At 45.9% G+C, this 24355-nt stretch overlaps 1 protein-coding gene across 2 annotated transcripts; it reads right to left on the bottom strand.

Annotated features, from left to right (window-relative positions):
* Positions 1–358: 358 nt before the first annotated feature.
* Positions 359–23818, bottom strand: tshz3a (teashirt zinc finger homeobox 3a). 2 transcript variants are annotated; one of them, XM_014147880.2, is made up of 2 exons: positions 23517–23818; positions 359–4822 (listed from the first exon to the last, which is right to left on the bottom strand). In XM_014147880.2, the coding sequence occupies exons 1-2, from the start codon at positions 23554–23556 to the stop codon at positions 1386–1388; spliced, it is 3477 nt and encodes a 1158-aa protein (XP_014003355.2). In that variant the 5' UTR covers positions 23557–23818; the 3' UTR covers positions 359–1385. The 2 variants fall into 2 exon arrangements, with proteins under 2 accessions (XP_014003355.2, XP_045552978.1); XM_045697022.1 differs by lacking the exon at positions 23517–23818 and adding an exon at positions 20670–20954.
* Positions 23819–24355: the final 537 nt, after the last annotated feature.

Below are 24355 nucleotides of genomic sequence, written 5' to 3' on the forward strand. Positions count from 1 at the left end.
CCCTGGCTGCCTCATGATGATGGCATTGAAGCCCCGGTGGTAATCAGCCCACTCTGCCTGCTGTTGCTCTCTCCTCCAGTGGTTTGTTTCAGGAACATCTGGTGGTTTACATGCAGCACACATCACCTGGCAGACGTCTCGGTGCAACACACTGTCTGCTCCTAGCCACACACACTACAGTTGTGGTGTTTGGTAGGACTGTGCTTGTGCAGACATTACAGAGCCTAGACAGGGCTGAAGGCTCTGCAGTAACTAAGTGTGTTTTGTGGATGCTGGGGTGTGTTTTGGGACCTGGTAACAATAGAATAAGAGGTGTAATAAGCATTTGTGATATTTTAAGAAATACAAAACAGTTGTGTGCAGCACTTCAAGTCAATTTAATTATAGAAGGAACAGGGCATGAACAAAGTTCAATTTTATATATTTTCTTATCAAATAACATTTATAAAACTATTGTGCAAAACAATGTCATTTCTGTCTTCTTCAAAGGCTCTGCACCAGTGGATAGTCATAGTCCTCTTAAATGAGGAAATATAACAAGTATGCATAACTTAAAACAGGAAGTGGTTAGCCTATATACTGTATGTACATTTGTACATAGACATGGATTGAGGGCCCCTGACATGATGATAAGCAATACTGAAGATTCGACAAAACCTGCAACACAAACTGTATATAAAATGTGATGTAACTGACTAGTACAAAGTCATTTATTTGTTTGGCTAATTCTCCCGAAGAGCACTCCCAGGTTCTTGGCTGATCTCTTAGAGTAGAAATGCTTCATCAGCAAACCCTGCTTAAGGTGACAAGAGCCAACAAAAACTGGAGTATCAAACTTGTTTTGAACTGTTAACTTGTCAATGCATACATGTAGTTCAAAGAGTCAACAAATTCCAATAAACTTCACAAAAATGTAAAAATAACTACATTACAATATAATAAATCTCAAATTACTATATTTTACAAATGAGAGTTCACCCAAAATACAAAATTACTTAAATGTGTCCTTATCTTCAGAGATGAAAACAAATCTAAAGTTTGTATCGTGGTCTCTCCTGGCCAATAGACAATTTACGGTAAAAGGTAAGGAAAAATATGTAACTTTGTAATTGGGCGAACTATCCCTTTAACAGCTGAATATTCATGATCTAGATCTTCAACATGTGAAATTAACATATTTTGAAATGGAGAAAAATACAGACAAGCATAGGCCATGAATGTAAACACCTTGTGCTGACACTTAACAGTAGTTACTTTTGTCACACCTTCAACTGTTTTCTTTTAAGTTTCTTTTTAAGTTCTCTCTTTTTTTAACAGCTTATATTCCAGTATGTCCAATGCTGGGAGCACTCAAATGTTTCTATAATGAAATGTCAATTCTACTTCTAGTGTTTCCCCATCCCAGAGACATACAGGAAATGGTCCTCTGGGGACTTCCCATGGCTCTTGCTGAGGTGGAGCTTGATGGCATGCTTACTGGCAAACTTACGGATACACAGCTGGCACCGGTACACAGTTCCATTGCCCGCCTCCTGTGACTGAGAAGAGGGTGCTGAAGAGAAGAGGAAAGGGTCCAGGAGGGGCAGTTCATCAGACCCACCTTTCGAGGATTCCCTCAGGGTCTGTTTGGGGGAGAGCTTGGCCAGGTCCTTCAGTCTGAAGCCCAGGTGGGCCTCCAGGTGGCAAATGTAGGCAGCGGGGGTCCGGATCTGTGAAGCGCACTCGCTGCAGAAGAACACCGGCTGGCCTGAGTCCAGGTTCTTGAGGAACTTCGTCCTGCCGGTTCTCCTCAGCTGGTACTTGACGTTAGCCAGCCAGTGGCTGATGGTGGTCATGGAGAGGCCCGTGAAGCGGGACACGTGCATCCTCTCCTGGGGGCTCAGATCAGACATGATGTACTTGCCCTCGGATGTCGGCCTGAGGCTGGAAGAGAACTGGGCCTGTAGGAGAAGCAGGTGCTGGGGGTTCCAGTTGGACTGACGGCCCTTCCTCTTATTGGCCATGGACCCCTCAGCCTCCTCTTGGGTGGTGGAGCCCACTACATCTGTGACCCGCTCTGTGATCCGTGTCCTGGAGGGGGGCTTGGAGACGTGGTGTGCTGATTGCGTCAGGTTCCTCAGCATGTCGGAGATGTCCAACAGAGCGTTTTCATGTAACGGGCTGCTGGATGTGAAGGGAGAGACCACTGTCATCTTAGCAGGGGTCACCATAGAGGAAGGGGAGGCGGAGGAGGCTGTGGATGAGGGAGTCAGAGGGTCAGAGCCCATAGAGCCCCCTCGATCACGCTTCCCTTTTGTCAGGTCCATGGGCTGGTCATCACTGGACTGACAGATGCCCCGACAAGCCACAGGCTCTGGGTGTCTCTTGGTGTGTGTGGGGGAGGAGGCCACAGCAGCCCTCTCGGCCATACTCTGGCTCAGCCTGGACAGCAGACTGAGAGGGTCCTGGCTGGGCAGGGTGGGCTTGGCTGCCTTCCCCAGGTGGACATTCATCACAGATTGAAGAGCACTTAAAGGGTTCACGAAGGGCTGCTCCAGAGGGGCGTGGCCTGTTATGAAGGCTGTGCTGCATCTCAGAGCAGAGGCAGGCAACGGAACCGTTTTTCTCCTGCTCGCTCTTGCAGACGGCGAGGCCCTGTCGCTATGGCTACTGTCGCTGTTAGCCGGAGTCACCGCCCTCCACTCTCGAGGCAGGGACTCTGCTCCGGTGGACTCTGCGGCGTCACTGCTACAGGGGGGCCGGTGCGCCTCTCCCTTGGGGGACACCTCTCTCTTGGGGGACACCTCTCTCTTGGGGGACACCTCTCTCTTGGGGGACACCTCTCTCTTCACCCTCCGCTCCACTTTGGCCACTTTCTCAGTCACCTTCTTAACCAGCTCCTCCATGGCCTGGAAGTTGTTGAGGTGGGGGAGGGGGTAGCTCTGACTAGCTGGTGGGGAGATCAGGGGCTGGCTCTTGCTGTGGGAAGAAAGCACCCCCTCTCCTCCAGTGAATAGGTACTTGAGAGGGGAGCTCTTCTCAGCACTACCCTGGTGCAGCTTCAGGGAGTTGGGGAACTGATATGCAGCGTGGATACTGGGGTATCCCCCGCAGCTGGGGTTGCCACTCTGGGCTTTATTGATGGCCGAAGTCACCGTGTTCTCCAGGGACTTGAGAATGTCGAAGCCACCCTTGGGGCTCTCCTTCAGGTCCTCCTCAGTCAGATAGTTATACTTGGTGGAGTTGTGAAACTTCTCCACCTCCTCATCCTCGTCCCCGTTCGAAACCTTGTCATGGCTGACCATGTCCTTGGTACACTCGTCCTCCGTCTCCTCTTTCTTAATGTCTTTGAGAGGAGGGGAGATGGCCAGGGGTGAAACGGCAGAGGGTGGAGGGGGGGAGAATGTAGGAGCCAATGGGATTGACTGAACCCCCTCCTGTGTGAGGGGTGTGGCCTGTACAGAGCTGGGGGAGGTGGCCTCTGGGACGGGCCTGCCTCCTCTCTTGTTGGGGGGGTTACCATTGGTGACCCGGAGGAAGTGACCCGTCACCATCATGTGGGCGGTCAGCTCCTGCAGGGTATTGTGGGAACTCCCGCACTCCATGCACTTGAGGATCTGGGACTTGCGCGATTCGAACTGCCACGCATAGCTGGCGCCGTTCTGGTGGCCGAAGCGGTTGCTGGGGGTGATATAGGGGTTGGAGACCTTGTGGGAGGGGTCATTGGGGTCACCACTCAGGGAGGCTTTGGGTTTGGGGGTCACCTCTCTTGAGCTTGGGGAGCCAGGGAGGTCCAGGCTCCCAGAGAGTGGGCCTCTCTTCCTTGAGATCATTTTGGCTGCCACAGGGGCCAGTGGCTCCTTCAGAGGCACTTTCTGGTAGTGTTTGGTCTTGATCATGTGGACGCTCAGGTCCTGCAGGGACTCGAAGGAATGGCCACAGTACATGCACTTCAGCACCTTCGCGGCATCCTCCTTGCCCTCCATCTCCAGAAGGGAGCGCTTGCGAGGCTTGGACCAGTGCCCCTTGGCCCCGTTGGCTCCCCTCTCATGGTTGTCATCGCGGTAATGGCCCGTGTCGTTCATGTGCACGGTGAGCTCCACCAGGGTGTCGTAGGCGGCACTGCAGCCCTTGCAGCGGAACTTGCTGGCCCCAGTGAAGATGTTGCCGTACAGTCTGGGGTTCTGTCTGTGGAGCTGCACTGTGCTGAAGAGACTGGGCTCTGAGGGATGAGGGTGGTGGCGGCTCTGAGAGGCCTGCTGCTGCAGGGACTTAGCCACTGCGGACTGGTGCCAGTCATAACTACTGCTGCTGCTACTGCTGCTGCTAGAGCTGCTAGTCCGCGGTGGCTTCTCCACAGGTGTCAGTGTCTGAGTTGGCGTTGGGTTAAAGTTCAGGGGCGACCAATAGGTGTTGGTCAGGAAGCTGGAGTAGATGGTCTTCATCTGTTCCAGGGTGTCCAGCGCCAAGGGAGTGTCCAGCGCCAAGGGAGTGTCCAGCGCCAAGGGAGTGTCCAGCGCCAAGGGAGTGTCCAGCGCCAAGGGAGTGTCCAGCCTCACCCCTGCTCCGTTCAGATGCTCTTTGACAGGCATCTCCTCGGCGTTGACAGAGGTGGTCTCAAAGTCTGACAGGGGGTCGCTGGCCTCGCTCACGTGTGATTCAATGTCCATCTCCTGAGCACAGAGCTCGGCCCCAACAATGGAGTCCCGGTCACCCAGTGGCTCATTGGTGAGGAGGTCCTTTTCTGAGCTCTCTCCGTCCTCTTGAAAGTCCACACCCTCTTCTTCCACCACCTCCTCCATCGCATGCTCCTTCATCTCCTCCAACTCCTCTGGAGAGTAAGCTGGAGGGGAAACAGAAGAGACGGTGTGTTATATGAAGGCCACTGAACACACTGGACAGATTAGCTATAAAATTAGCAGATAGAATTAGTCTATCAAATAATATTAATTTCATCATATCTGATCACTTTTTTTATTTTATTTAAACTACCCTGTCCCCTGGTTGGAGGACTTGGTGAAAAGCATGAAAATGATGTTACATTGAAATGATATATTCACTGAGTTAACAAAACATTAAGAACACCTGCTCTTTCCATGACTGACTGACCAGGTGAATCCAGGTGAAGCTATGATCCCTTATGGATGTCACTTGTTAAATCCACTTCAATCAGTGTAGATGAAGGGGAGGAGACAGAATAAACAAGCATTTTTCAGCCTCGAGACAATTGATATTGGATTGTGTTTGTGTGCCATTCAGAGGGTGAATGGGCAAGACAAAAGATCGAAGTGCCTTTGAACAGGGTATGGTAGTAGGTGCCAGGCGCACTGCTTTGTGTCAAGAACTACAATGCTGCTGGGCTTTTCACACTCAACAGTTTCCCATGTGTATCAAGCGCAGGAGTTTGGATGCACCTTAATTGGGGAGGACGGGCTCGTGGTAATGGCTGTAGCAGAATAGTATCAAACACATGGTTTCTATGCGTTTGATTTCATTCCATGAGATCCGTTGCAGCCGTTATTATGAGCCGTCCTCCCCTCAGCAGCCTCCACTGGTATCAAGCATGGCCCACCACCCAAAGGACATCCTGCCAACTGAAAAGCATTGGAGTGAACATAGGCCAACATCCCTGTGGAACGCTTTTGACACCTTTTAGAGTCCATGCCCCGACAAACTGATGCTGTTCTGAGGGCAAAGGGGGTGAAACTCAATATTAGGAAGGTGTGAACACACTCAGTGTACAAAACATTAGGAGCATCATCCTAATATAGCGTTGCACCCCCTTTTGCCCTCGGCACAGCCTCAATTCTTTGGGGCATGGACTAAAAGGTGCCGAAAGTGTTCCACAGGGAGGCTGGCCCATGTTGATGCCACTGTTTCCCACAGTTTGGCTAGATTTCCTTTGGGTGGTGGACCATTCTTGATACACACGGGAAACTGTTGAGTGTGAAAAACCCAGCAGCGTTACAGTTCTTGACACAAACTGGTGCGCCTGGCACCTACTACCATAGCCTGTTAAAAGGCACTTACATTTTTTTGCCTTGCCCATTCACCCTCTGAACGGCACACGCACACAATCCATGTCTCAATTGTCTCAAGGCTTAAAAATCCTTCTTTAACCTGTCTCCTCCCCTTCATCTACAAGTGACATCAATAAGGGTTCATAGCTTTCAACTCCATTCACCTGGTCAGTCTCATGGAAAGAGGTGTTCCTAATGTTTTGTACACTCAGTGTATATGGTTTCTTCATATTTTTACTGGACTCCAAGCGAATCGTCACAATCAACCAGTCACTCATCTTAATTCCAACCCTCAGATGTCCACAGACTGACCCATCTTTCCCACACAGGGTGTTAGTTGAACTATTGTAGAGAAAGTTTCTCTACTACGGGCGCCTGAGGACTCGCAAGGATAAATGAGCCATCTGTGCGGGAGGCGAGTGAAAGCCGAGTTGAGAAATGACAGTCATCCCATTTCACCTCATCAACCGTTAAGGTGTCATTTTCCTCCCAGACAAGCCTGTGTTTATATACTACCCCAGCCACACATATAACTAGCTGATTCTCCTCTACTCTCTCCTTTACTTTGTTTATAGGGAGGAAAAACAAAAAAACAATATCTTGGCAAAAACACAATGTGCCATTTTATTTATCTCAGGGCGCAACAGCTTGAAATGAAAGCTAAATCGGAAATTAATGAAGCTCAATCGTGCTGTGGCATTCTCCTCTGGGGTAATAAATGAGTTGGATCAACCTCCATCTGTCAGTTAATATGTCTGACGCCTCTTCAACTGCCTCTCGTCTGTCTCCACAGACACACACAGACAGAGACACACACACAGACAGAGACACACACACAGACAGAGACACACACACAGACAGAGACACACACACACAGACAGAGACACACACACAGACAGAGACACACACACAGACAGAGACACACACACAGACAGAGACACACACACAGACAGAGACACACACAGACAGAGACACACACAGACAGAGACACAGACACAGGATTTTTACTCATTGCTAATAAAGGGAAATATGATTTATGACGATAAGACTATTTAAAATGTTAGAACGACATCTTTCAAAGTCAACTAAATGGAAGTGAGGCACAAGAGATTACCAATAGTGATTATGAGTATCACAGACAGACTAGAAATGCTTTTTGGAGCAGGCTAACAGGTGCTTGGTGTTAGGCAAACACACATACACAGGACATCAGAGACATTTCCTCAGAGAGAAACAGACATAAGAAGAGTGCGAGGTTGAGTAAGAGACGATGGCAAAACATAAGCTACCTGTCACTTTGCATGTGTGCGCCCTCGGCTCACCTTAGACAGGTGTGTACGTTTGCTGGGTGCCTGGCCCTGACCGTTCACAGGGGACACCGACCCTCCCTCAGCGCCCCCTCCCCCCCTCCCATCGTCAGAGAGTGACGGTCTCCTGTAGTGACAGACCCTCCCCCACCCGGGACCCACACACTGTCACAGCTAAGTGGGACAAATGTCTTGGCGAAGGACACGTCACCAGCCTCCTCCCTTTGCCCCTTCCATTTCTGTCCACTTCATTATGGACTCAACCCCCCCCCCCAAAAAAAAAATATATGAGCAAAGATGTTCTGAACATCTTGTATACTTATGACAGGCGAACACTCTGGCTATGCACACACACACACACACACACACTTCAAATCCCTAATCCCTTTACACACACAAACACATCCAGTCTAAACAAAAACGGCATTGCTGGAATAACTCCCATATCCTGTGCTAACAGCCAATCTCAGGGCCGGCTGGGCGGTGGGCGCTGGTCTGATGTTGGCCCTGGGGGCGGTGGGTGTCAGCAGGCAGCCCCACTGAAAGGGCCAGTCTAATAGGGACCTGGCAGGTGCGGTCTAGTCTCCCATCCTGCCCGTAGATTTAGTTTGTCACTGGGTATCCATTACCTGCCAGTCTCCGCTGATCTTCTGCGACAGCCCTGATCAAAAGATGTCACCAGGCCCCGTGCTCTTGGCAGGGCCTGGCACACCGCTCGTAAAGAGGGCCAAGCAGGGTGTAAATAAAATGACATGATCACTTCCCTGGCCTCATGTCCTGGATACAATTATGATAATGTGAAGGAGGGGGTGGGGTGGGGGGGGGGTCTGAGGAGGTAAATCGCTCACCGCTCGGCGGACAAACCAGCAGGGGAGATATCTCAGTCTTAAGTTTTTTTCTCTCCTCCGATCTCCGGATGGTGTTCGTGCGAGTGTCTAATTTGAAGGAGGAAATACAGTCAGGATGAGGTAGCTACGTTAATGTGTTTGTATCCAGAGCAGCTGGTCACAGATGTCAGGTTCAATCACTGAGGTTATGACTCTGGCATTAGCAGGCAGGTTGAACAACAAGTCCTTAGTTCACTCATAGTCTTGACCAATGACCTATCATGAACATGCTTCACATATTCCTTTCAACCTTTGTTCTAGTTGTACATGACTACTTTTGGTGAAAGTGGTCATTTTTGGCAAGCCTTTCCTAATGCAAATATATATTTTTTAAATTAACAGAATTCCAACATCTTAGTCTAAAGTCTAGACAGCCAAAGAAAGCAAGGCTAAGATGTGGGCTGAAAGGACATCGCAATAAAAACGGGCGACCAGCAGTCAACGCTCCCAGGCAATTTAAAATGCTAAACAGCCATTACATCTGAGCACTATCTGTTAATTTGATCCCCAATGACTGATCATCCATCACCATGGGTGACAACCACCATCCAATTATTCTCCCAAGCTTGACTGACAACAGAGGTGATTTATCACTCTAATAAAATGTGATGGGTGTGTTGGGTTCATTCTGAGAAAAATGATGATTATTAAGAATACACCTATGGAGAATTAACAGATCGCTAGCTACACTCTCAATGATTATCAAAGGGTTATTTGTGGAGGTGTAAGGTTCTAAAGAACCCTTTATGGTTCTAGCTAGCACCTTTTTTTCTAAGAGGGAAGAAACATGGGATAAACAGGCACTGTGACTAAACACCAAAAGTAAGACGCAAAACCAGGCCCTCTCTTCTGATGATAGATGGTACACCCTAGTACATGATCAGTAATCATTTAGTCAAAGCCAGGAGCCACACCCTGTCCTGGAAAGGCTGGTGAGTGATGGAAGCAAGACCCAAGAAAATGTGAAGGCTTCAACTGAAAAAAAAATATGAAAGAAAACAAAAAACATGCATCCTGAAGTAACCAGCTTTTAACAACAGTAAGGGTGGATCTGTTCACCCTCAGCTCCCTGCACTGCCCACAGTGATCACCTCACTCAGCCTCCACACAGATGGGGAAACAGCCAGTAGAGCTGGGAGCCAAATCACACACAACACTGGGGTAAACAGGATGTGTAATCAAGACACTACTACCCAAGTCTGCACTTCAACCACTGAATGACATAGCAGCTTACAGCTAGCTACAGGAGCTGATCACAGAACAGCTGAAAAGAGGGAGAGGAAGGAGAAGGGAAAAGGAGTAAAAGAAGGAGAGCGTTATATTCGTCGGTGGTCCAACCATCGACTAGCCTAAAGCTACAGACTTAGGCTATCATAGCTGGCACCAAAGCAAATGTGGCTAATGGCTATTCATAGGAAAGGGATGCCATCAGTAAGCTCTCTCGTTCTGCTACTGTACCACGCAACAATAACAGTTCCACAGCTAGGAAACCAGGGGTTGGCCAGCTAAAACAGCCAGCTAGAGTTAAAAACGGAGGAGGAATAAGGGAGAAGAGAGTGGATTCATTCATTGAACATGATGAGCCTGCCTCTATCCCACCCAATAGACTGCTTTTCGGATAACTATAAAAATAGAGGTAAGTCTGAAAAACGTTAAGATATGCTTCAAAGTGGCAACATCCATAGAGGATCATGAGGTGGTAGGGAACAACATTCTACAGTAAGGTTATGATCATAGATCACAGTAAGGGTACTGAGAGTGTAGAGAGTTAAGCAGGGCCTCACTACACAGCTGTGGCGTTTCTCATTCCGGACATTTGTTCTTTAACTGGGCCCTCTCGCCCTTAAAGCAACACAGCGCCTCGGCAGGGGGCCCTTACTTACAGGAAGGAGCCTTAAATAACACTTAGAACCTCCAGGAAGTAAGTCACCACAGCCTAAAAATCACACAACCGCAAACCGCCGACTTCCACCAGTTCCAGTTTCCCAGCAGTCGACTGACTCAAGGCTTTAAAATAGATTAGAGTAATTCCATACAAAAACAGTCTTGTTTGGTTCTATCAAAATGTCCAAAGATCAGTGGGGAAAGTAAAATGAAATGTCTTCATTCCTTAACATTTGTCATGCTAAGCTAACCACTCCTTGGTCTTGTGGTGGTATTCCCCTCGTGTCCCCTGTTGCTAGGAAGGAGGGAGTAGCATGAGGTGAAATTATACTCACTGTCAGAAAAAAATGTGACTCGTTTCAGGAAACTAGGCGTATGTCGTACGTCACTACTTCACAGGAGAGGCATTTGAACATAAATATATATTTGGTTTTAAATCAAAATGTGTTTTTTTGGGGGGCAGAAATGCCATCTGGAACATGTGAACTTTCATGTGCCATAATAATAAACGTGTATTCCAATCTGTAAATACAAATAAAATTGTTAAATTACGAGCCTAGTTGGTTTAACCACAGAAAAAGTCAGGAACCTTCCCACTAGCCATGATTGGCTGAGATAATGGATGGACTGGACATGCTGGGAGATGAGTTTGGATTGGTCTGCCATGTAGCATACTTCTGTCTATAATGTGAGCTGCTCAGTATGTGTTGATAGCCCTTTCTACCGTGCCGTTTTTGAAAGATATAACGTTAGCCATCGAGAACTACAAATGTTTTTAAGGTGAATGCATCAATTTGTAAGTCGCTCTGGATAAGAGCGTCTGCTAAATGACGTAAATGTAAATGTTTTGCTACAATCCTCCAAAATTAATGCCCTGAATTTAGCAGGTGCTATCGACAGATCAGTTGGAAAAGGTGATGGGATCATTTCTGCACACACCACAGTCAGTGTGAACTGGAGTGACTTGACAACACTGGCCAAACAAACAAGATGTAGCTACAAACAAAAACGAGTTAAAATGGTTCCAGTCTGCTGTGAAGTGTTCATCCATTTATACAGGTAAGAGTCTAGCTACATTTTCAGATATTGTAAGTCAGAAAGTCATGTTCATTGCAAGTTACAGCGTACTATTAGCTAGCTAGTGAACGTTAGCTTGCTAGCTAACATTACGTGTATGATCTGTGTCGTAATGTTATTAGAATCAGAAAATATTTGCATTGCTAGTTGTAGCCCAATGTTAGCTAGCTAACATTAAACCTAGTTATTAGCTTTAGCTACCTGCAGATTCATACTACAGCTATGACAATGTTTGTATTGGTAGTAATATGAGTTGGGATTATGCCGGTTCATTGTTTAGCTAGCTAGCTCCATGTCTAAACAAAAGACTCCACTTTGCCAGATGATCACATGACCCATCAAGATAGCCAGGTGTGTCTGGGGGTGATTACAGCCATCTATTGTATTTCATTAACATGTGTACATGTCTAGATAATAGTGACCCATCCACATAGATTTTATTTGATATAGTGTGCGTTACCTGAGACAGTAATGTGAACAACATTGACAATGCACCAAAATCAGATTAGGGTATAGGGCAAGGACTAGATACTGTATTTTTACCTGGAGTTTTTTCTTATTGTAAGCTACTACTTTTACCACTTTTATAGTCTTCAAATCTTTGTTTACTAAACTACTCACTCTGTTTAGTACATGGCCTCACATGTGAATCCTTAAAGAGATGGGTGGGGCTAATGCTTAAGAGGGTGTAAACGATGCTGAAACATTCAAGGGCCATTTTCTCAAAAGTGGGGTTACAAGTTTATCAACTTTCAAAGGAGAATTACTTTCCCATTGTTCCTTAACTGCCGTGTATGATATACAATTTTCTAGCTCACTACTTTCATCCAATGTATAAAAAAAAAACAATTAAACATTTTGCTACATAAGACCGAATCGAGGTGGCCAGTAATAGATAGAGTTTCTCTCAACTGTCGGTGGAGGTAAGACAACATAGTCCAACACTCAAAATGGTAGAAAATAGTGTCATAAGTCATAACCTTAAGAGAAAGATTTACTAATATGTGGCTGTGTTTGATTGCTCAGAAAGAGATGCTCACAACAGTCTATTACTGTACATCACTGTTCCTCCTATTCTGTTCCTATTTTCTACCCCCTAATGAAAGATTGAATACACTGTGTCCGCTGATTGTAGTGCAGGATGTGTGCTCAAGGAGATGGGAAAAACAGAGATTCCTCTCACTCCAGGTGAGGCTCAATGCTGTACCATGTTGAGAGAGCGAGCGAGAGAGACTGGGCAGGCAGATAGATCAAACTGTACTGTACTCCCAGAATGCTGCATTGTTGTGTTATGACTGGACCTACAACAGCTGTGTACAGACCTTCAGGACCTGAGCTACACTGCGTACAAAACATTAAGAACATCTGCTCTTTCCATGACAGACTGACTAGATTAACACTGATTCCTTGAGGTCACTTATTGAGGTATTGTTAAATCCACTTCAAATCAGTGTAAATGAAGGGGAGGACAGGTTAACTTCACTAGGGTAGGTGGCAGCATTCGGAATTTTGGATGAAAAGCGTGCCCAAATTAAACTGCCTGCTACTCAGGCCCAGAAGCTAGGATATGCATATCCAAAACTGTTAAAATAATGTCTGTGAGTATAACAGAACTGCAGGTGAAAACCTGAACAAAATCCATCCAGGAAGTACTATTATTTTGAAAGGCTGTTTTTCCATTGAAAGCCTATCCACCATACAAAGACTTAGGACCCATTTCATGATCTCTATGGCTTCTTCTACATCTGGCCAGTCTTTAGGCATTGTTTCAGGCTTTTACTCTGAAAAATTATGGAGATACAGCACTTTCAATGAGTGGACAGTGGACATTTCCAGACATGAGTCCAGCGCCTTCTCCTTTTCTATTGACAAAGCTTTTGTCTGGTTGAAATGTTATTGATTATTTATGAGAAAATCAACCTGAGGATTGATTTTAAACATCGTTTGACATGTTACTACAAACTTTTATTGTACTTTTTTGACTTTGTCTGGATGTTGAGAGCGCGCTTTGTACCTTTGGATTACTGAACTAAACGCACCAACAAAATAGGTTTTTGGACATAAAGAGGGACATTATCGAACATTTATTGTGTAACATGGAGTCCTGGGAGTGCCACCAGATGAAGATCAAAGGTAAGTGATTCATTTAATTGCTATTTCTGACTTTTGTGAGTCCTCTCCTTGGCTGGAAAATGTCTGTATGGTGTTTTGTGGCTAGGCGCTGTCCTAACATAATCGCATGGTGTGCTTTCGCCGTAAAGCCTTTTTAAAATGTGACACAGTGGCTGGATTAACAAGAAGTTTATCTTTAATCCTATGTATAACACTTGTATCTTTCATCAATGTTTATTATGAGTATTTCTGTAAATTGATTTGGCTCTCTGCAATTTCACCGGATGTTATTTGAGACAATGCATTACTGAACATAACGCGCCAATTTAAACAGAGGTTTTTGGACATAAAGAGGGAATTAATTGAACAAAACAAACATTTGTATAACATGGAGTCCTGGGAGTGCCACCAGATGAAGATCAAAAGGTTAGTGACTCATTTAATCACTATTTCTGACTTTTGTGAGTCCTCTCCTTGGCTGGAAAATGTCTGTATGATTTCTTGTGGCTAGGCGCTGTCCTAACATAATCGCAAGGTGTGCTTTTGCCGTAAAGCCTTTTTGAAATCGGACACTGTGGTTGGATTAACAAGTAGTTTAGCTTTAAAATTGTGTATAATACTTGTATGTTTGAGGATTTTTAATTATGAATTTGGCGCCCTGCAATTTCACTGGTTGTTGTTGAGGTGGGACGCTAGCATCCCAATGATACCAGAGAGGTTAAAGAAGGATGTTTTTGCCCTCAACACAGCCTCAATTAATTGGCGTATGGACTCTACAAGGTGTCGAAAGAGTTCCACAGGGATGCTGGCCCATGTTGACTCCAATGCTTCCCACACTTGTATGAAGTTGGCTGGATTTCCATTGGGTGCCATTCTTGACACACATTGAAATTGTTGAGCATGAAAAACCCAGCAGTGTTGCAGTTTGACACAAACCGCTGCGCCTGGAACCTACTACCATACCCAGTTCAAAAGGCACTTAAATGTTTTGTCTAGCCCATTCACTCTCTGAATGGCACACATACACAATCTGTCGCAAAGCTTTAAAATCCTTCTTTAACCCGTCTCCTCCCCTTCATCTACACTGATTGAAGTGGATTTAACAAGTGACATCAATAAGGGATCATAGCGTTCACCTGGATTCACCTGGTCAGTCAATGTCATGGAAAGAGCAGGTGTTCTTAATGTTTTGTATACTCAGTGTATGTGTGCCATTCAGAGGGTGAATGGGCAAGACAAAAGATTTAAGTGCCTTTGAATAGGGTATGGTAGTTGGTCCCAGGTGCACTGGTTTGTGTCAAGAACTGCAACGCTGCTAGATCTTTCATGCTCAACAGTTTCCTGTGTGCATCAAGAATGGTCCACCACCCAAAGGACATCCAGCCAACTTGACAACTGTGGGAAGCATTGGAGTCAACATGGGCCAGCATCCCTGTGGAACGCTTTCGACACCTTGTAGAGTCCATGCCCTGACAAATTGAGGGGTACAACTCAATATTATGAAGGTGTTCTTAGGGCTGTGGTGGTCATGACATTTTGTCAGCTGGTTATTGTCGTGCAAAAGACTGGCGGTCTCACGGTAATTAACCGCCAGGTTTAGCATCTAGATACAAGCCTTTGGAACATCTACATTTAAAAAAGTTGACCTACTGTATGATGTTTGGCTATGCACACCCTGTTCTCTCATCAAGTCATCATATTTTCTGAAGTTAATCTTGTCTTTACTAATATGTCAAATTAGTTTGGATTTAGAATGGCCCATTATAACATGGGTGGCAGGTTAGAGCGTTGGGCCAGTAACCCAAAGGTTGCTGGATCGAATCCTCAAGCTGACAAATCTGTCGCTCTGACCACTGAACAAGGCAGTGAACCCAGTGTTCCCTGGTAGGCCGTCATTGTAAATAAGAATTTGTTCTTAGCTGACTTGCCTAGTTAAATAAAGGTTACATGTGCAGGAACAGAGAATGGAGGCCACTTTCCGGGTGGTTCGTTTCACTCATGTCAGGTAGCCTACTCTGGTTATTTGCTGCCTGTTCCTGCAGTTACACCCAGCACTTAATTTGGGAAACCAAGTGAAATCTGTAGTAACTAAAGAGTCCCGCTCTCTGCACGCTGTAGAAAGGAATATTATATAAATGGCACAATCATTATTAAAAAAATAAATATATATATGTGTGTTTGGCCTTTGCATATGCATAAGCTCTTATATGCATATGGTGTTTTGAATTAATCACCATCTTAGAAAGGCTATCCATTTCATTGTGTTTGGCTTTGAAACAAAATGCACAATGACCATGTTTTCCACTCAGTTTCAACCTGTTGTTGAACTTCTTTCTTCAAAAGTGATCAATCACAGTGAGGCGAGTTTTAAAAGCACATACCGTTTTGATGATGTGTTTGATGTGATTTTCAATTGTATTTGCATTGATGTCAGAATGGTTAGAGGCCTATTTATTGCCTACCTCCCTACTCTTCTACATTTGCACACACTGTACATAGATTCTTTCTATTTTTTTTCTTTGTGTTATTGACTATACGTTTGTTTATGTGTAACTGTGTTGTTGTTTTTGTCACACTGCTTTGCTTTATCTTGGCCAGGTCACAGTTGTAAATGAGAACTTGTTCTCAACTGGCCAACCTGATTAAATAAAGGTGAAATAAAAATTATAAATAAATAAATAAATAAGAGGAACAATAGAGCGCTGAGTACCAGGCCAATAGTGAGTTGGGTACTCCTAACTACGTCATTGGCTTCATCAATAAGTGCATTGATGACGTCGTCCCCACAGTGACCGTACGTACATACCCCAACCGGAAGCCATGGATTACAGGCCGCATCCGAACTGAGCTAAAGCTGCCGCTTTCAAGGGGCGGGACTCTAACCCGGAAGCTTATAAGAAATCCCGCTATGCCCTCCGACGAACCATCGAGTCGTACTACACCAGCTCTGACGCTCATCGCATGTGCCATGGCTTGCAAACAGACTAAAAAGAGAAGCACAGCCTAGAGCTGCCCAGTGACACTGGCCTACCAGATGAGCTAAACTACTTCTATGCTCGCTTTGAGGCAAATAACACTGAAACATGCATGAGATCACCAGCTGTGCCCGGAAGACTGTGTGATCATGCTGTCCGCAGCCAATGTGATTAAGACCTTTAAACAGGCCAACATTCACAAGGCCGCAGGGCCAGACGGATTACAAGGACGTGCAAATTCTTTAAGCAGACCACCATAGTCCCTGTGCCCAAGAACACTAAGGTAACCTGCCTAAATGAATACCAACCCGTAGAACTCACGTCTGTAGCCATGAAGTGCTTTGAAAGGCTAGTCATGGTTCACAACACCATCATCCCAGAAACCCTAGACCCACTCCAATTTGCATACCGCCCCAACAGATCCACAGATGATGCAATCTCCATTGCACTCCACAGTGCCCTTTCCCACCTGGACAAAAGGAACACCTATGTGAAAATGCTTTTCATTGACTACAGCTCAGCGTTCAACACCATAGTACCCTCAAAGCTCATCAAAAAGTGAAGGATCCTGGGACTAAACACCTTCCTCTGCAACTGGATCCTGGACTTCCTGACAGGTCACCCCCAGGTGGTAAGGGTAGGTAACAACACATATGCCACGCTGACCCTCAACACAGGGGCTCCTCAGGGGTGCGTGCTTAGTCCCCTCCTGTACTCCCTGTCCACTCATGCCTGCACAGCCAGACACGACTCCAACACCATCATTAAATTGGCCGATGACAACAGTGGTAGGCCTGATCACCGACAACGACAAGACAGCCTATAGGGAGGTGGTCAGAGACCTGGCCATGTGGTGCCAGGACAACAAGCTCTCCCTCAACATGATCAAGACAAAGGAGAGGATTGTGGACTACAGGAAAAAGAGGACCGAGCACACCCCCATTCTGATCGATGGGGCTGCAGTGGAGCAGGTTGAGAGTTAAGTTCCTTGGTGTCCACATCGCCAACAAACTAATAAGGTCCAAGCACACCAAGACAGTCGTGAAGAGGGCACGACAAAACCCATTCCAAGATTTGGCATGGGTCCTCAGATCCTCAAAAGGTTCTACAGCTGCACCATCGAGAGCATCCGGACTGGTTGAATCACTGCCTGGTATGGCAACTGCTCTGCCTCCGACCGCAAGGCACTACAGAGGGTAGTGCGAACGGCCCAGTACATCACCGGGGCCAAGCTTCCTGCCATCCAGGACCTCTATACCAGGCGGTGTCAGAGGAAGGCCCTAAAACTTCTCAAAGACTAGCCACCCTAGTCATACTGTTCTCTCTGCTACCGCACGGCAAGTGGTACCGGAGCGCCAAGTCTAAGTCCAAGAGGCTTCTAAACAGCTTCTACCCACAAGCCATAAGACTCCCGAACATCTAGTCAAATTGCCACCCAGACTATTTGCAGTGCCCCCCTCATTACACTACTGCTACTCTCGGTTGCCATCTATGCATAGTTACTTTAATAACTCTACCTACATGTATATACTACCTCAACTAACCGGTGCCCCCACACATTGACTCTGTATTGGTAACCCCCTGTATACAGTCTCGCTATTGTTATTTTACTGCTGCTCTTTAATTACTTGTTTCTTTTATCTCTTATTCTTATCTGTATTTTTTTTAACTGCATTGTTGGTTAGAGGCTCATAAGCAGGCATTTCACTGTAAGGTCTACACCTGTTGTATTCATGTGACTAATAAAATTGTATTTGATTTTGACTAACATGTCCAGAGTGCATAAGAGGAGATTACCGTGACTCAACGGTCACATAGAGTTTTACTGTGGTCATGTCTGCCGGTGTGGCGGTAATATGGTCACCGCAATAACCCTAGGTGTTCTTAATGTTTTGTACACAGTGTATATTGGTTAATCTGACATTCAACCAGCTACAGTACAAAGACAAAGATCTCGCACACACAAACAAATCTGAGGAGAAAGAGATAGAGACCCTCTCAGATGTTATGTTCTCACCACATCAAAGGGACAACCATTCAAGGCCCACTCCACTCCCAACAAACAGCTGCTGCGATGATCGCCTAGCAACGAGGAGGTGATGGACAGGGCCCTAAGATGGATGGGCACCATAAATCACAACACCAGTGTCTGTGTGTGTGGGGCGGGAGAGAGAAACAAAACAACCTTTTTTCTAATTGTGGAAGAGAGTGGAGGCAGCGAGAGTGGAGGCAGTGGAGCTGGCCTTGCCTTGACCCCTCACTGTACTCTTTTATTCATGATTGTGGCGTAACTGCCCGAAGCACGGAGGAGCAGAAGCCTGCTGACCTCCACATGGGCACAGTAAAATGGGAGGGTTTTGGTCAGACATCTAGTCCATTGTATTTCTAATTTACGCTACACTAATCAAACTGAATATCCATTCAAACTAACCATAACTTTTTCCCATTAAATGATTTGCAAGCACATTGTTAGCTTATAAAAGACGGGATCGAGTTTTTTTTCAGAGGGCCGAACCCTCCAGGCAAAGCAATCTGGGTAGTGTAGTTGAGGGATAAATGTCATATCATCCACTATAGCTGGGCCATATGATTTGGCCCAACTGCTGTGGCCCGGGTGTCTAGTAACACTCCACCAGAGAGCACGGTCATTCATCACACAGTGAGTGTCTGTCTAAGGCTTTCCACTCTGCTCGTCCTGCTCTCCAGTTACAGCCTACACGGCCAGCCTAAATAATATTCTCCATGATAAATGGCACTATAAGCCTGGTATCCATCATTAATCTGCTTTTTACTCTTGGGGAGTGCTGGTTAGGACCACAGGATAGCAGAGCAGCTTGGGTTCATTTGGAGGCCAGCCTAGCATGAGTGATACCCATCATCCCGCTCATCAGTCGCGCACACTGTCTCGCTCTCTCACACAGCCACACACACGCAAACTCCATTGCACACACGCGAACACGCATCGTAACACAAGGTGTAAATTACACACATTCGGATACACACATATACATATTCACACACACACTCAACAAACGCATCATATATTCAATAACCAAACATCCAGAGACTCATGGAAGAATATTCTGTCACTCATCAAAACATCACGTAACTTAATCCTCTCAGTCATCTAAAAACACTTTCCGTTGTCGTCCTCCTCCCCACCACCTTTTCTCCAGCATTTTGTACAGTCCCATACTGTTGTGAGAAACTCTTAAAACCGTTCTTTTTCTCTTTGTTACTTTCTTTCTCCTCCTTTTCTAAGTATACTCACTCTGCCTCTTTCTCAATTCCTTCCCCCCTCTCGCTCTTTGTTTTTCTCAGTCCCTCTATCTACTTCTCTCCTCTTTCATTCTCTTGCTCGCTCTTTCTCCCTCCCTCCCTGTGTGTCTGCTAAAGCCAGTATGATAAATGACACACGTCAGTGTGTCAGGAACGAAGGGTGGGTCAGTGATAAATGACTCTGTTGAAAAGGAAATCGGCTCTTTGGCATGGCTGGGCTATTCTCCTCCTGGATTCGGTTTCAGGACCCCTGAAGACCAGAGCGGGCTCGGTTTCCCGAAAAGACCACACATCCCACTAGGCTCTGACGCGTTGCCCTCTGGGAGGGGAGCTGAGGGTTTGCGTAAGCAAGACTGCCCCAAATGTTGCCATATCGCAGCTACATCTATCACAACAACGAATGGCGGGACTATTTTTATAAAGTATCTACGTAGGCCTACTCCACATACATGAGGGCCCTGAAACCTGATCTGAGGAGGGTAGAGCTGTGAAGACGCCAGTAGCACTATTTTTTTCCATGGCAAAAATGAAAAAAATTCAGCAGATCAAACTGGTCCTTTAAAAACGTGCTGCATGTGAAATATTGTGTGCTATAGCTTGGAAAATAAATAAATGCGATTCTGAATGACAACCTAATGTTTGTTTCCAACATTAGGGCCGTTTTCCTAAAGAAGTTAAGTCCGCTTCGTGTTTTGTTTTCTTGCCACGTTACTAATGAGTATCGTGATACTGGTATCGTCCCGGCCCTGGAAGAGGATGGCTTACTCTTTTTGTGATTCGGTTCACTCCCTTTTCTCTTTTGGAGCCCGGCCCATGGTCTGACATCTGCCAAGTGGGGTTAAAAAAAAAGCCCGTTCCACCTCTCTCCCTCCCTTTCACTGGCAGTTTAGGGTGGCATTGTTATCATTACACTGGGTGGTGTCTGTCAATACCTGTGGGAAGCACTCAGTCAACCACCCCTCCTCAACGGCATGGTAGGCAGGCGCAGCAACCTCATTAGGTATGCACTTATCAGACACATAGATCACAGGCATGACTCAACCCTGACAGAATCCAAACACAGTAACTTTCATTAGCCACGGGTGGCGCGGCCCACAAAACTACAAAAAAAACTTCCTTGAGACTCGCACCTGCACGGTCTAGTCCTACCTGTTATTAGTGGAACAATTACGAGCCCATATGCCCCCTCGTTCCTGTAATGACAAATACAGAACACACACACGCAGTCACCGACAGATATAAAACAACAATCTCTGCTGGTCTCTGCAATTCATATGGCCATAAGCATGTTTGTAAGTAAGCGTATGTGGTTTCAATTTCAATTAGTATTTTTGTTCTGTGTGTGCTGTGCTCTGTAATGATAATATACAGTACCTGAGCACATTTCTGTCTCGGTATAAGAGATGCTGTAGTGACGACAACAGTTGTGAGTAACAATGGGGGGGGGGATAGAGGGAGGGGATAGAGGGAGGGAGAGGTAGAGGGATGAAAGAGTTCAGAGGAACGATGGCCTATGACTGACACTCCTCACTGGAGCCTCTATGGTTGCAATTCCTTTCATCACCCCTGCCATCCAAACCACCCACCCACACACACACGATGGCTGCCACAGCTGACCTGGCAGCTATAGGTCGGACCCTGCAGAAACAGGAGACCTCTAGCCGTAGAGCCCAGTCTAAACCAGAACTCCCCGCACTGCTGGAACTGCTCACAAAGATTACTGGAGCACAGGGAGGCCGGATTAGAGCAGGGGGCTGGATTTCACTACGCTGGCCTGAGTAGGAGACTCGATACCTGGCTGAAAAAAATAACTCGCATTCATAGAAACACATCACACCAAAACATGCACGCACGCAAGTACCCACGCAGGCACACACATACCAAATAGAGCCACTAACTGTGAGGATGCTAACCTAGGGGCCATCTTGTTAGGTCCCAGTCACTACACTGAGTACACTCACTAGAATGCTTTAATGTAAAACATCATTGCCCCTGGGCCTACAGCCTAAGCTAATCATAAGCTATGTGAATGCATCCGGAGTTTCCTCCCCAGCTGTTTGCGTTTCTCCTGTCAGCCTGCCCTTGGTTGTTAAAAGCACTCAAACCTGACCCACACAGGTACACACGGCCATTTGTCACCTGCAGCGGAAAATTGAGTTACAGCACGACCAAAGGCTAGCGCTGCGTCGGGAGTGGAGGCACTGTGTAATATCAACTTGATTACATCAAAGTGGTGGCAAACCTCGTTGGTTGAGGCCGGGCACACAGAGACTTGTCATCTCCAATCATTAAGCCTGTCAAGACTCCATCAGCCTTTCCAGCTAATTAGGTGAAGTCTAATGAAGCAAGCAAAACTTCGCTTTTTCTAGGAAAATGCTCAGGGGGAGGGGGAAGGACAGTGGGTGAGAGATGGAGAGATATAGAGAACATGAGAGCGAGAGAGGAGATTTTTCATGCAAGTCTCAAGGTTGCTGTGGGCTTGCTTTCCCCCTAAGTCCCTAATCAAGGCCCATCATCTGTCATCGTTTTCTTTGCTCTCTCCATCACCATGTTCTGTGCTGCAATCAATTCATCATCACCCTTTGTGTGCCACTGAACAGTTGACAACTTTGTAACTTGCAGCTGGAGGGACCCACTGACAAAAAAAGGAGGTAAAAAGAAAGAATAAATGAACAAAGAATGACATTAAAAGTACCCTAACATTTCCACAACAAACACAGAATGGGTCTATATTACAACATCCCATGATCCTGCCTCAACAGAGAGACAAAACAAATTGATAGAAAAGACAAAAAAAGAACAGTTAGAAAAAATATTTCTCGTTCTGAAATCAGAAAGCTTTCAGACATTCTTTATGTTCTCCCTCTCTCCCTCTGAGCGAGTGTGTACATTAGGCAGGGGCATTTTGATTAAATAAAAGCCTGGGCCAGCGTATGGCTAAACAGAATGGGAGCACTCACTCAGCCTGTCTCTGATTGACCATTAAAGCCATTGATGAATGGGCCTGTCAGAGAAGAGACAATTAAATCAAACATGAAACAAAGCCTTCCTAGACTGGATTACTGGCCTAGACTGCCTGGTCTAATAGAGAAAACCATTCCTCCCCTCCATTACATTGTGCACTTCTCATTTTACAACCCCCCTAGTGTGCATGTGTGTGTTTGTAGGCTGTGTGTGTGTGTGTCAGACAGTGAAACCACTTTACCCCTCTGCTTTTTCGTGAGTCACTTGACCATTGCAGGGGGAGTAGGTACACAATGCTTTCAAAGTGCTTTTAATGTGACGTCATGGGGCTGCATAACATGGGGGAATGATTTCCTGATGCAGATCGGGAAGAAACAGATCAAAGCGGGTGACAGCTAATCAATCAACTGTCAAATCAGACATGGCAACTGTCGATTATACCTTCTTCCAGTCCACAATCTCTTCGTCTGGACCCAATTGTTTATTTTATACAATTAAAAAAAGCATAAGTTATTCTTCCACCTCCCAATTCCAAAGTTAGCCGCTTGGATCAAATGTTCAAATCCCCTAGAGACTCAGAGAGTATTGACACCGCGTTGGGCATTTCGCTATTACAGACGGAACACTTTTCACACATTTTAATTCTTCCACCAAGGTAAGTTAACGTTTACCGGGAAAGTAAACTATCCATGGGAACAATGGGAAGGGGAAAGTTGACTGCAGCCATCGGATGTGGGTGATACTGTGACAAATAGTATGGCTACTTTGTAACGAGGGGAAACAAATGGTAACATTCGAGGGATAGGCCTACAGTTACAGTACTAGTATGCTACTCCTGGGATAGTGGGTTCGTATTACAAAGTGTTATTACAAATCAAGTTAGCCTATACTATACATCGACTAGATGCACTAGTATTCCTATGAAAAAAAAATACTGGAAACGGAACTCCAAAGGTTTGAGATTGAGAACAACAAATCTTTGAGCTGCTATGGCTTCAAATAAAACCACTCCTGTCGTAGTGGGCTACGTACCTGCCGCGCGCTTGGGCGCTTCTTGTTTCCGCCGCGGCATGTTTGGTTTCCCAAAGAAGAGTTATCTTTGGCCTCGTAGAATCCGAGCTGCTCCACTACACCGCGATTACGCCTTCATACACGATACAGTGAGTATTCTCCGTAGGAAAACTAAGAGCATTGTTGTCAAATAGCACAGAAAAGTCCGCGAAAAAAAAAAGGGGAAAAAAGGCGAATGTCTGTCGTCCCCCCGCGCGCAATGACTGTAGTGGTCAACAGCGTTAAACGCGGCCGCCTCGGATCCTCTCTTGTCTCATAGATGATCGCGTCACTCAAAACATGAGAATGGGCAAACCCACTGCTCCGTTAACTCTTTACACCTCGAGAGGGGAGGGACATTATGACACGAGGCAGTCCTATTCTCTTTACTGTCAACAATGTGTGGGCTACATCTATTGACTGGTAACAACAAATGACTAGTAATTAGAATGTAAAAGTCTAAACGAGATCATTGGGGGCCCAACTCTGACGTCACCCCATTGAAGTTGACGTTTAAAAAGGTAAGGGTTAAGGTTGGAGTAAGGGTTAGGGCTTAGGGTAGGGACATCCCAATGTTCCCGGATAGCACTAATTATACAGAAAAATATAAACGCTACATGTAAAGTGTTGGTCCCATGCTGAGCTGAAATAAAAGATCCCAGAAATGTTCTATACACACAAAAAGCTTATTTCATTCCAATTTTGTGCACAAATATGTTTACATCCCTGTCAGTGAGCATTTCTCCTTTGCCAAGATAATCCATCCACTAGACCGGTGTGGCATATCAAGAAGCTAATTAAACAGCAACATCTTTACATAG

The sequence above is a fragment of the Salmo salar genome, chromosome ssa16, assembly GCF_905237065.1.
Source record: "Salmo salar chromosome ssa16, Ssal_v3.1, whole genome shotgun sequence".
Classification (NCBI taxonomy): domain Eukaryota; kingdom Metazoa; phylum Chordata; class Actinopteri; order Salmoniformes; family Salmonidae; genus Salmo; species Salmo salar.